We start from the raw sequence: 12,349 nt of genomic DNA on the forward strand, positions 1-12,349 counted from the left end.
GTAGAAAAATACATTGAACAGATGAGTCTGAGTTTTAATTTTTAGGAGTGAATGAATTATTTTAACAGATGTATACTAAATCAGAACAAGTAACAATGGACAAGTAACAGGACATAGTTTCAGTTTAAGGGAGAAAGAAAACATATCACACAATAGATTTGACTAAAGTATATTTAATATCCAGATTCAATCGGTTCTGAATGCAATTCAAATGATAATACTTGTCAATAGAATTTATTTAAACATTGCTTCTTTAGTTACACTACTTCCACTCATAAGAGAAAAAAGGACCTTTCTATAAACAAAAGCTTTCTCAGTTCACTGAAGCCCAGAAACAAACAGGACAAATCATAAAAAGAAAAAATATAAATTAACAGTTGAAACCACTGCGTAAGATGCATGAAAAATAAAAGCACAGGAACCACACTGTGACGTGCAGACTTGAACAGTTCTTTAAACAGAACTACTGAGGAACAGAGAACAACAGACTCACATTCAGTCAAGATGGACCTCCAAGAAAAGATTTTAAATACACATTATAAATATGCAGTTTAAACTTTATGAAGGGCATGTTGTCTCCTTCACAGTGGCATCCCTCCTGTCTCCTAGGCAACCCAAAATGGAGGCCACAGATGGCAGCGCCAAGGACTGACTGACCAAACACACCACACTGGCAGTGCCCAGGACTGACTGTCCAAACACACCACACTGGCAATGCCCAGGACTGACTGTCCAAACACACCACACTAGCAGTGCCAAGGACTGACTGTCCAAACACACCACACTGGCAGTGCCCAGGACTGAGTTTTGCCATTTCTGAGTGAATTCCCAGGAAAACTTCTGCTTTATTCCAGGAGTGAACTCCACATTGTGGATTGTGGGTCTTCTCCACACAAGACCATGTCCATAATGAGTCCAAACACGTTCTGTTCAGAACCAAACAGGCGCCTTCACTTTCGTCTGATCCAGAGCTGGTGGGGAAGGAGAATGTGCCAGTAACACACAGGCAGGGTGAGTACTGGTCAGTGAACTGAAATCCATCACTCAGGGGCCCCATGGACAGATCTGACTTTACGGCCCACCACCCCAGGGCACCCCATCCCTGCACAATCACAGCACGATTTTATGAGGGCCCCTGTCAGTCAGGGCCCGCAGAATCGTCCTAGCCCCCCCATACTGCACCCCTGCCTTATGAGGGCCCCCCCCATACCGCAGCCCTGCCTTACGAGGGCCCCCCCATACCGCACCCCTGTCTTTATTTATGGGTTCAGTCATAGTTTTTAAACACATTGACTGACTGCATGAGTACCTATAAGCTTATTACAGGTTTGAATGTATTTTGAGTATGACAGTGGTGTATGATATAGACTAGGATAGTGGTGTATGATAGTGGTGTATGATATAGAGGATATGACAGTGGTGTATGATATAAAGTATGACAGTGGTGTATAATAGAGGATATGACAGTGGTATATGATATAGAGTATTACAGTGGTTATGATATAGAGAATGACAGTGGTGTATGATAGAGGATATGACAGTGGTGTATGATATAGTGTATGACAATGGTGTATGATATAGACTATGACAGTGGTATATGATATAGAGGATATGACAGTGGTGTATGATATAGTGTATGACAGTGGTGTATGATACAGAGGATATGACAGTGGTGTATGATAGAGAATATGACAGTGGTGTATGATATAGAGTATATCAGTGGTGTATGTTATAGAGTATATCAGTGGTGTATGTTATAGAGTATATCAGTGGTGTATGATAGAGGGTATATCAGTGGTGTATGATATAGAGTATGACAGTGGTGTATGATATAGAGGATTGACAGTGGTGTATGATATAGAGGATATGACAGTGGTGTATGATATAGAGTATGACAGTGTATGACAGTGGTGTATGATATAGAGCAGTGGTTCTCAACTCGGGCCAGAAAGGGCCGGTGTGGGTGCAGGCTTTTGTTCCAAGCAAGCAGTTACAAACCTGATTCTACTAATCAACCTTTGGAGTCTTTACTAAGGACCTTGATTAGTAGAATCCGGTGTGTAACTGCTTGGTTGGAACAAAAACCTGCACATACACCGGCCCTTTCTGGCCCGAGTTGAGAACCACTGATATAGAGTATGACGGTGTATGATAGTGGTGTATGATATAGAGGATATGACAGTGGTGTATGATATAGAGAATATGACAGTGGTGTATGATGTAGAGAATATGACAGTGGTGTATGATATAGAGTATATGACAGTGGTGTATGATATAGAGGATATGACAGTGGTGTATGATATAGAGTATGATAGTGGTGTATGATATAGAGGATATGACAGTGGTGTATGGTATAGAGTATGATAGTGGTGTATGATATAGAGGATATGACAGTGGTGTATGATATAGAGTATGATAGTGGTGTATGATATAGAGGATATGACAGTGGTGTATGATATAGAGTATGATAGTGGTGTATGATATAGAGGATATGACAGTGGTGTATGATATAGAGTATATGACAGTGGTGTATGATATAGAGGATATGACAGTGGTGTATGATATAGAGTATGATAGTGGTGTATGATATAGAGGATATGACAGTGGTGTATGATATAGAGTATGATAGTGGTGTATGATATAGAGGATATGACAGTGGTGTATGATATAGAGTATGATAGTGGTGTATGATATAGAGGATATGACAGTGGTGTATGATATAGAGTATATGACAGTGGTGTATGATATAGAGGATATGACAGTGGTGTATGATATAGAGGATATGATAGTGGTGTATGATATAGAGGATATGACAGTGGTGTATGATATAGAGTATGATAGTGGTGTATGATATAGAGGATATGACAGTGGTGTATGATATAGAGTATGATAGTGGTGTATGATATAGAGGATATGACAGTGGTGTATGATATAGAGTATGATAGTGGTGTATGATATAGAGTATGATAGTGGTGTATGATATAGAGGATATGACAGTGGTGTATGATATAGAGTATGATAGTGGTGTAGAGCAGTCGCGGATCCGCTCCAGTACTCACCCGACTCGTAAATGTCCACTGACCCGTGGAATGAAGCTGGCCAGCCATGTGCAGCGGCGTCCGGCTCGGACCAGCGGCCCTCGCAGGAAGGGGCGGGGCTTCCAGGCGGGCGCACGCCGGGTAGGAGCAGCGGGCCAAATCGAGCCTCCAGGGCGGGGCTGTGCCCGTGGTGCAGCATGTGATGGTGGGCGTGGCGGGCGTGCACGTGGGGGTACATGTTGTGCATGTGGGGGTACCCAGCGCCACCCTGAGGCCCCAGCGAGTAGTGCCAGGAGTCGGCGGGCGCGGCGGGCGGAGGGGCGACGCCCGGCTGGGGCAGACCGTGCCCCGCCCACGCTGCCGGTTCGGGGGACTGAAAGGCTCTGCTGGGAGAAAACTCGGGATGGAGCGAGGAGAGACGAGGGCTGCCCTGGGGGGGGCACGCTGTACCCCAGAGGGGTGATGGGAAACCGCTGCACTGTCCCGACGCCCGTCCTCCCTCTGAAACAGAGACAGAGAGTAAGATACTGAGACACAACATCCACACAACATCCACACAAACCCAACACAACCCCCACACAACCCCACCCAAACCCCACACAACCCCACACAAACCCACCCAAACCCCACACAACCCCCACCCAAACCCCACACAACCCAACACAACCCCCACACAAACCCAACACAACCCCCACAGAAACCCACCCAAACCCCACACAAACCCCCTATGGTCTACAGTCACTGCAGGGCAGAGAAGCAGAGCCTTCTAGAGGGGTTAGTATTCACAGAACACTGCCCTTCTTATATCACCTACATTTTTTCCACAATCTGAAATGTCAGGTCTTATTTGTGCCATCGCTGCTGCAGCCTCTGCCAGTCCAGCAGAGCAGAGACCAGCATGCGGCTCTTCCTTCACAGTGCTGGAGAAACGAGCAGTAGAGCAGGCAGACTACAGGGCCTGAGTGTCCAAACACACCACACTGGCAGGGCCCCAGTCAGCCAGAGGAGTACACTGAGACAGGGCAGGCCAGCTGCCTGAACCTGCCGTCCCTGGCGATGCTACAGCTACCTGAACCCGCCGTCCCTGGCGATGCTACAGCTACCTGAACCTGCCGTCCCTGGCGATGCTATAGCTACCTGAACCCACCGTCCCTGGCGATGCTATAGCTACCTGAACCTGCCATCCCTGGGTACTGCTATAGCTACCTGAACCCGCCGTCCCTGGGTACTGCTATAGCTACCTGAACCCGCCGTCCCTGGCGATGCTACAGCTACCTGAACCCGCCGTCCCTGGCGATGCTATAGCTACCTGAACCTGCCGTCCCTGGGTACTGCTATGGCTACCTGAACCCACCGTCCCTGGTGATAATTATGTGCTATGTGACTATGGCGACGGGCACATGGGCTGTCTCCCACACTGAGCTGGAGGGGCACACTGCCAGCACAGTCAGTACCACCTGCACCCTGAGTCAGAGTCTGAAAGGGGGGGTCTCACCTCTCCACAGCGCTCCAGGGGGGGCCCGTAGCACGCTCGGCTGGCTCAGAGCTCGGGAGAAGTGCTCATCCACCTCGTCCCCGATGTCCCCCTGGAAGTAGGTGAACAGGACACACCTGGAGCTCAGGTATTCAGCCTCTGCGGGACGCAGCTCCTTGGCCACACCCCTCCGCTCTGCCTGCTCCCTGGCCACGCCCCCCTGCTCCGCCTGCTCCCTGGCCACACCCCTCCGCTCCTCCTGCTCCCTGGCCTGCGTTTGCTTGCCATGCGAACACAGATCTGTTGACTCCTGCATCCTGCTGTGGGAGCAGAGCTTTGTCTGCTCAGAGAGAGGGAGGGAGGAGAGAGAGAGAGAGAGGGAGGGAGGGAGGGAGAGAGAGAGAGAGAGAGGGATGGAGGGAGGGAGAGAGAGGGAGGGAGGGTAGAGATGGAGGGAGGGAGAGAGGAGAGATAGAGAGAGGGAGGGATGAAGGGAGAAAGAGAGATAGAGAGAGGGAGAGAGAGAGAGAGAGAGGGAGGGATGGAAGGAGGAAGAGAGAGGGAGGGAGGGTAGGGATGGAGGGAGGGAGAGAGAGGAGAGAGATAGAGAGAGGGAGGGAGGGAGGGAGGGATGAAGGGAGAAAGAGAGATAGAGAGAGGGAGAGAGAGAGGGATGGATGGAGGGAGAGAGAGTGAATGAGAGAGAGGGAGAGAGAGACGGACAGAGAGAGAGAGAGAGGGGTCTGAGTGGTGTGACAGGGACAGAGAGTCACCCATCTCTCACAGAAGGGACTCAGCTAGGAGACCCCCCCCCCCCTCCCACACACACACACACACCTGTTTCCTCCAGGGGTATATCCTCCCCTGGGCCACCACCATAGCAATTTGCCTTTTACAGTTGCTGTTCTCTGAGGACACCTGTTCCAAGGGGGGGGGGGGGGGGGGCTCCCCCTAAACAGTTGCCAGTACTCCAGTACCCTTCAGAGCAGTCAGTGACACCCCCCGCCCCCCACACCAAGGCCCAGGCTGGAACATATGTGCACGTACCACTTTAGCAAACATTTCTCCACAAACGGAACTCTGCGCTGCCCTTGTGGGACAGAGGAACGTTAAGTATCAGACACAGGCTCCATCCCAAGCGCACCCCTGCCCCCCTCCAGATCCCGTCGGCAGCCAGTCCGGTGTTTTAATAATGAACTACGTTAGCTTTTCAACTACGTCAGCTTTTCAACTTTTTAACGCCGTAGTGACGAACAACGCGATTTTAGAGAGTTAATGGTAAATTATTTTGCTTAAGATAGATGTAAAACTACTTTACAAAATCCCATCATAAGTAGAGTAGGAACTGCTAACACGAATACAGAATAAAGTCATTAAAAGTTAAGTTAGTAAGCTTCCTCTATCCAACCAAGTGCTTCAGTAATACCTACCTTATGCCCATAAAGAAACTTCGCTTACTTGACAGTCCAGTTTTATGGAAACAACCGAAACTGCCGGATATAATTAATTACATGTTTAATTATTCCATAGCATAAAGAGAGAGACAAAAAAAAACTCCCCGAATGGATACAGAGCTTTACAGAGATTCCTTCTCTTTAAATGTAGTTCAGTAACTGAAGTGGGAAGGGAGGTAGGGACCCACCTGCTGCTGACGGTGGAAATACGCCGCGTTGTACGCTACCGCTGCTGCCGCAGCTGATGTCGCCGGCAGATAGCGATGAGCTCCATAACCCTGACGGTACACAACATCCAGACGACTCATGGCACTCTGCTTGTATCTCCGCGCGTTTGTGCAGAAAGATCAGCGCACCTCCGACTGAGACAGACCCGGGTAGGCATCCTCCCTATATAAACCTGAGTATGAACAAAGGCACCGCCGCTTGAAAAAAGAATTGTTAGCATAAAAACAAAAGCGAGTCCATCGGATTTCTTCCCAGACCAAGTATCAAAAATAGAAAACGCAAGAGCACGACTACCCGAAACCTTCAAGTTTCCGTTGCCCTCTGATTGGAGGGAAGTTTGCATTTGCAGTAAATACCAATTGGAGAGCTTGCGCCGAGCAGCCGTACGCCCACCACCCGCTACTTCTATCCGCTTCGGAGCGGGCGGAGATGAAGTATGCATTGCGCAGTAACTTCTCAAGATTGTGGTAAACCATGTGTAGTTAAGATGGAAAAGTTACAGCGACATTTGGGCGCGGATTCGAATTCTTATTAGACCGCCGAGATTGCGTCCGGTTGTCCCATTTCAGAATAGGAGGCAAACAACGGGAGCTGAGCGCATACAGTCAAACAGTAGGGGCTTGGTTGGCCTGTTTTGAGACAAATGTAAGAAAATATAAAAGGAATACGTTTTTTGCATGAACGCAAATATTTGCAGAACATATTTGCAGAAATCCCGTTAAGACTGTATGGTCATATCTCTAGTCTACTGCCCCATTAGGGTAAACATCTTTTTTGTGTCACTAAGAAGCATAATTATGATTTTATTTGCACCCATTTACGCCATTGTGGACTTCCTCTGTGATTTTTAAAGCGCATATAGTACGGCCACCTGCTACCAACAGGCTGCGACAGCCAGAGATCGGATCTGAAAAAGGATTTTTTAAAATATGGGATTCATCTTCACACACTACCGTGCTGTCCATTCGAGTCTGTCCTGTGCCAGACATCGAATCTTACTGTTCTTAAGTAGAAATTTGTTTGCTCTCTAAAGGAATTTGCCTTTAAAACCGGGATTCACACCATTGCAAACAGAACACATTTATACACCTGTAAACAGTCAACACAATGAATAAATAAATACAACTTTTACAGTTTCAGCCACTTGTTAAGAAGTTTTATGTTTCTTGGAATAAATTCAGCGTTTGTATAGGTGATAAAAATTTTTTTAATGGTGATAAATGATATGAGCTTAATGACGTTTCTCCTAGAAGTTCTTTACTAACGGGAAACATCACTCTTCTTTGAGATAAAGATCTCTCTGTACAGCTCATTTTATATGAATCCATATGATCCATTGAATTTACTAATCTGAAAGTGCGATTTCGACTTGCTCCTAATATGGTATTTGTGCTATATAATTAGACACAACCAATCATTTACTTTGTTGGATCTTACTGTATGCTTATATGTACTAATCATGTACCAATCAGATGTAGAATTATGTATGCTATTGGTATAACACTTTTTTGCTTATACAAAGCAGGGACTGCACCTGTTTTGTTCTGTTCCTATTCCTTATGTGGATATTCCTCATGGTGCCTGGTTATTACAAGGGGGGAATTTTCTCTGCTCAACAAGAGGTTAGCAGAGGCCTAACCCCTGACTTTATATTATCTTCTGCCGGTTAAAGAGCTTTTAATGTATGTTTGAGTTTTCTTCATTCTCATTGGTGGCATCTCAGCTTAAACACTGTTTCTGCTCTTTTAAAAATATGTTTTTAATAGACTGAGCCCATGAAAACCGGAACATTGGTTAATTTCCAGTGTCTGTCCATCCATCCATTATCTATACCCGCTTATTCCTGGTCTGTCCATCCATCCATTATCTATAACGCTTATTCCTGGTCTGTCCACCCATCCATTATCTATACCTGCTTATTCCTGGTCTGTCCATCCATCCATTATCTATAACGCTTATACCTGATATGTCCATCCATCCATTATCTATACCTGCTTATTCCTGGTCTGTCCATCCATCCATTATCTATACCTGCTTATTCATGGTCAGGATCAGAGGGAGTGTCCCCATATCTGTATTTATTTATTTATTTGGTAACACTTTACAATAAGGTCACATGAATTGGCATTAACTAGCGTATTAGATACATGATTATTTATACATTAGCAAAACATAGGATAGACTTATAATTAGTGAAATGTTAACAAATACAATAACTGTTTTTTAATTCCAGTATGAATTATTATTATTACAAATCTGTACTGATTAACTTTTCAGTAGTTAGTAGTTAACAACTGCATTAGTTAATGCCAGTTCATGTGAGTGTGTTGTAAAGTGTTACCATTTGTATGTTTAGTTTGTGGTCAGATAAGTTACCAGCACACATCATGTTGACAACCCTTTTAATGTTAAACTACTATTAGGCTCTTTTCTTCAGGACACTTTCTCTGCTCTCGGTTTGGTCATATTTCTTAGCTCGATAAAATTATGCTCCTGTTGTCTTTCATTTGGAGAGAGAAGCGGGAGCCTCCTTTTGGGTCAAGCAGCTCAGGGCAAAGTCTTCATCAGACGCGTACGTATTCCATACATATTCATCTTTATTTTATTAGTACTGCACCTGGCCCCGGAACTATCGCCCTGTTAGTTTTCCCTTCAGCAACACTGGTGCTTTCTCTCATCTCCCTATTTTAAACAAACGAAAAAAACAAAAAGAAGTATTCTTGTCTCAACCAGTTCATGCCATCAGACCAATACACTGTACATTTGGTTGTTGATGGAGACATAGAAAACAAACACAATGACATTTTTCAGCTGGTGAGGGCCTCTGCTGCCCCCTGCTGCTCAGAGGGCAGAGATGAAAGGTCAGAGGCGCACTGCTGACTCTTGGACAGTGATTCCATCTCAGGAGGGATGTCCTAGTTTAAGCTGCGATGCAAATGTTTTGATGTCAGCTCCTCTGCATGTTCACGTGCATTATGATTCCTGAGAATACAAAAAAAAAAATGCGGTAACTGCCATGGTGCATTGTGGTCCATAGTTTGGGTGACTTTTAACCCCTGCACCTCTGTCTGTACAGCCGGGGGTTCAGTTACCTGCCATGGCTCTTTCTGTCCTCTGCCCCACCTGTCTGTTACCCCCTCTGCCCCACCTGTCTGTTACCCCCTCTGCTTTTCACCTGTCTGTTACCCCCTCTGCTTTTCACCTGTCTGATCAAAGCAAAAAAGGCATTAAGAAGAATGTTTCTGTGTGCACAGCGTTTATCTTGGGCTGTTGCCTTATTAGTATTATATGCTCAGTACACATGCTGTCGAGGATGAATAGCCTATATCCATTTTATTTGTATAATAGGCACTACAAAATTAAGATTAAGCACCTTGTTCAGTGTTTAAATAAAATTATGTCCAATGGTGGTTGAACCTTTTAAGCTTACTTTCATGGCCTCTACTTCACATGAATACAATTGCAAATATACACATAAATTAGTACTGTTATTATATGAACCCCAGATGAAGTATTTTTTGTTGTGTCAAGCTCAGTACAAGTAAATGGCCTTTTAAAGGACAGGTTGATAAATGCTTGAAGTGCTTTACCTTTGTTTTAATTTCTCACAGAGCTGCCATATGTGCCCATTTAATGGTGCTGTTGCTTCTGTAGCACACAGAAGTTCAGCATGATCTTTTTTTCTATAATTACAATCTAAGCCTCAGCCTACAGGCGAGCTCTTCCTGAAGTGGCTCTTACGGGTCCTGATGGCGGCGCAGACCTTAAAGTGCCAGCTCTAATTATATGACTTTTAAAGTGAGAGTCTGTAGAAGATCCAAGGTACCGGTGGGTCTGCTGCACTGCGCGTGCAGGCATGCTCTTAAAAAGAAGTGGCGTAATGTCGGATAATGGCACCATACTGTAGGAGGTTTTATTTACATATTCTCAGGCCCCGGGCCCTTTGAAGCTCTGTTTATAAGTGGCCCTTCAGGGGCCTGTGGAACATCGGCTGGCTGTCCTGACGGCTGGTACCACACAGTGTTTAACTCCTGCTGGGTGAACAGCGTTTGAGGTGAAGTATTATTTTGCATCTTATTAATGAGGCTTTTAAGATGACACTGTGAAGTGTCTGCTTGAATCTCAGATTCTGCTGATATAAACTTTGTGGTTTAAGAGATATAATTTGTTACAGGCACTGCGAGGTGCATCATTTCAGTCCGCAATGTATGCCGTTTTGATGTGAAAATAATATTTGAAATAATGGGATTGGATGTCTTCGTGCTTCTAGAAATATCCCCTGTTTTTGGTGAAATGGTACACTTCCTAATAGGGGGAATCAGATATTTCATTTAAAGGGTTAATGTCAAACCCCTCAGTATTTGCGTTACGGTTGATACTGCATCTGCACTTGCAGTCAATCCTAGCCTGCATGTAGCCCACCAGATAGGCCTGCATGTAGCCCGCCGGATAGGCCTGCATGTAGCCCACCAGATAGGCCTGCATGTAGCCCGCCGGATAGGCCTGCATGTAGCCCGCCGGATAGGCCTGCCTGTAGCCCGCCGGATAGGCCTGCATGTAGCCCACCAGATAGGCCTGCATGTAGCCCGCCGGATAGGCCTGCATGTAGCCCGCCGGATGGGCCTGCATGTAGCCCGCCGGATACGCCTGCATGTAGCCCACCGGATAGGCCTGCATGTAGCCCGCCGGATAGGCCTGCATGTAGCCCGCCGGATGGGCCTGCGATGTCTGGCAATGTTTGAATGAGTTCTAATGATGATGAAAAAGGCTGAGAATAATTATTCAATTCAGTTCATTTCAATTCAAGTATATTTTTTACATATCTTTTTACAGAGACACTATCACAAAGATGCTTTACAGTGAAAATATAAAAGAAAATTAGGCAAAACAGGCCTGAACTCCCAAAAAGCAAGAAATTGAAGTAAAAAAACAAAAAAAACAATCATCATAGTGCCAAGAAAAAACTTCCAGGAGGAACCGGGCTGTACAGGGGAGCCCATCCCTGCTGTCCGGCCCGGTGTGGCAGGTAAGATGGAGAGAACGGTCACAGAACTGTAATGAAGGATCTAGCAGAGCGAATGGGTGAGCAGGTTACAGCACAGTTAGAACAGAGAGTGAAGTATGCAGCGCAGGCAGAGAGGAGTGCAGTAATGTGCAGTTCAGAGGGTGATGCATCAAGGCCTCCAGGACGCTTCATGATGTCCGATAGAACCAGGGGAGGGATAGGGCAGGAGCCCCCTGGAAGAAAACAGAGAAGAAGAATTAGACACTGTATAATTAATTTATGAGATAACTGTGGCATATGTAGAGGCCTGAGGGTAATATGAAAAGCTCCAGTGTGGTGTGTTATGGCAGCATGCATAAAATATGGGAAGAAAGGGGTCATACACAAGCATGAGAGTGATCCTGAGCAAGCTGTAACCCCAACACAGGACAGCAGACCTCAGCGTTTACGTGCAGTGGCAGAACAACAGCACCGTGAGCTCAGCCCAGCCCAGCTCAGCCCAGCTCAGCCCAGCCCAGCCCAGCTCAGCTCAACTCAGCTCAGCCCAGCCCAGCTCAGCTCAGCCCAGCTCAGCCCAGCCCAGCCCAGCCCAGCTCAACTCAGCTCAGCCCAGCCCAGCTCAGCTCAGCCCAGCTCAGCCCAGCCCAGCCCAGCTCAGCTCAGCTCAGCTCAGCCCAGCCCAGCTCAGCTCAGCTCAGCTCAGCCCTGCTCAGCCCAGCTCAGCTCAGCCCAGCCCAGCCCAGCCCAGCCCAGCCCAGCCCAGCCCAGCTCACATACCAGCTCTATGGTTCTGATCAGACATCTTTAACTGTGAGATTGACTAAAGAGGTGAGTTTTGATCCTAAACTTAAAGACAGAGAGTGTGTCTGAAGCCCAAACTGTAAAAGAAATACAAAATTAAATGACACGAAGCCTGTGGCAGACCACAACGCATAATCCCTGGAAATAAAATGAAAAGTGCTGCAGGATTTCAGTCTAGAGCAGCAGCTTGATGACAGAACTGCAGCTTTCTGTTCTGTATAAACAAGAGGACATGGATCAGGATTACAACAGTAACTCAGAGAAAGAAGGATAAGCTTGTGATGCAAAGAATAGAACTGACTGATGTCTCAGCCGGCTGCAATATCCATGTCATTTGGTTTGGCACCGG

The 12,349-nt window shown here is 46.3% G+C and overlaps 1 protein-coding gene across 1 annotated transcript; it reads right to left on the reverse strand.

Annotated features, from left to right (window-relative positions):
• Positions 1-157: 157 nt before the first annotated feature.
• On the reverse strand, positions 158-6,582 carry vgll3 (vestigial-like family member 3). Its single transcript, XM_035394673.1, has 4 exons — positions 6,155-6,582; positions 4,534-4,852; positions 3,060-3,539; positions 158-971 (listed from the first exon to the last, which is right to left on the reverse strand). Exons 1-4 carry the CDS (start codon positions 6,272-6,274, stop codon positions 931-933), a joined length of 960 nt encoding a protein of 319 aa, XP_035250564.1. The 5' UTR covers positions 6,275-6,582; the 3' UTR covers positions 158-930.
• Between the last annotated feature and the right edge of the window lie 5,767 nt (positions 6,583-12,349).

The sequence above is a fragment of the Anguilla anguilla genome, chromosome 15 (assembly GCF_013347855.1).
Source record: "Anguilla anguilla isolate fAngAng1 chromosome 15, fAngAng1.pri, whole genome shotgun sequence".
Classification (NCBI taxonomy): Eukaryota; Metazoa; Chordata; class Actinopteri; order Anguilliformes; family Anguillidae; genus Anguilla; species Anguilla anguilla.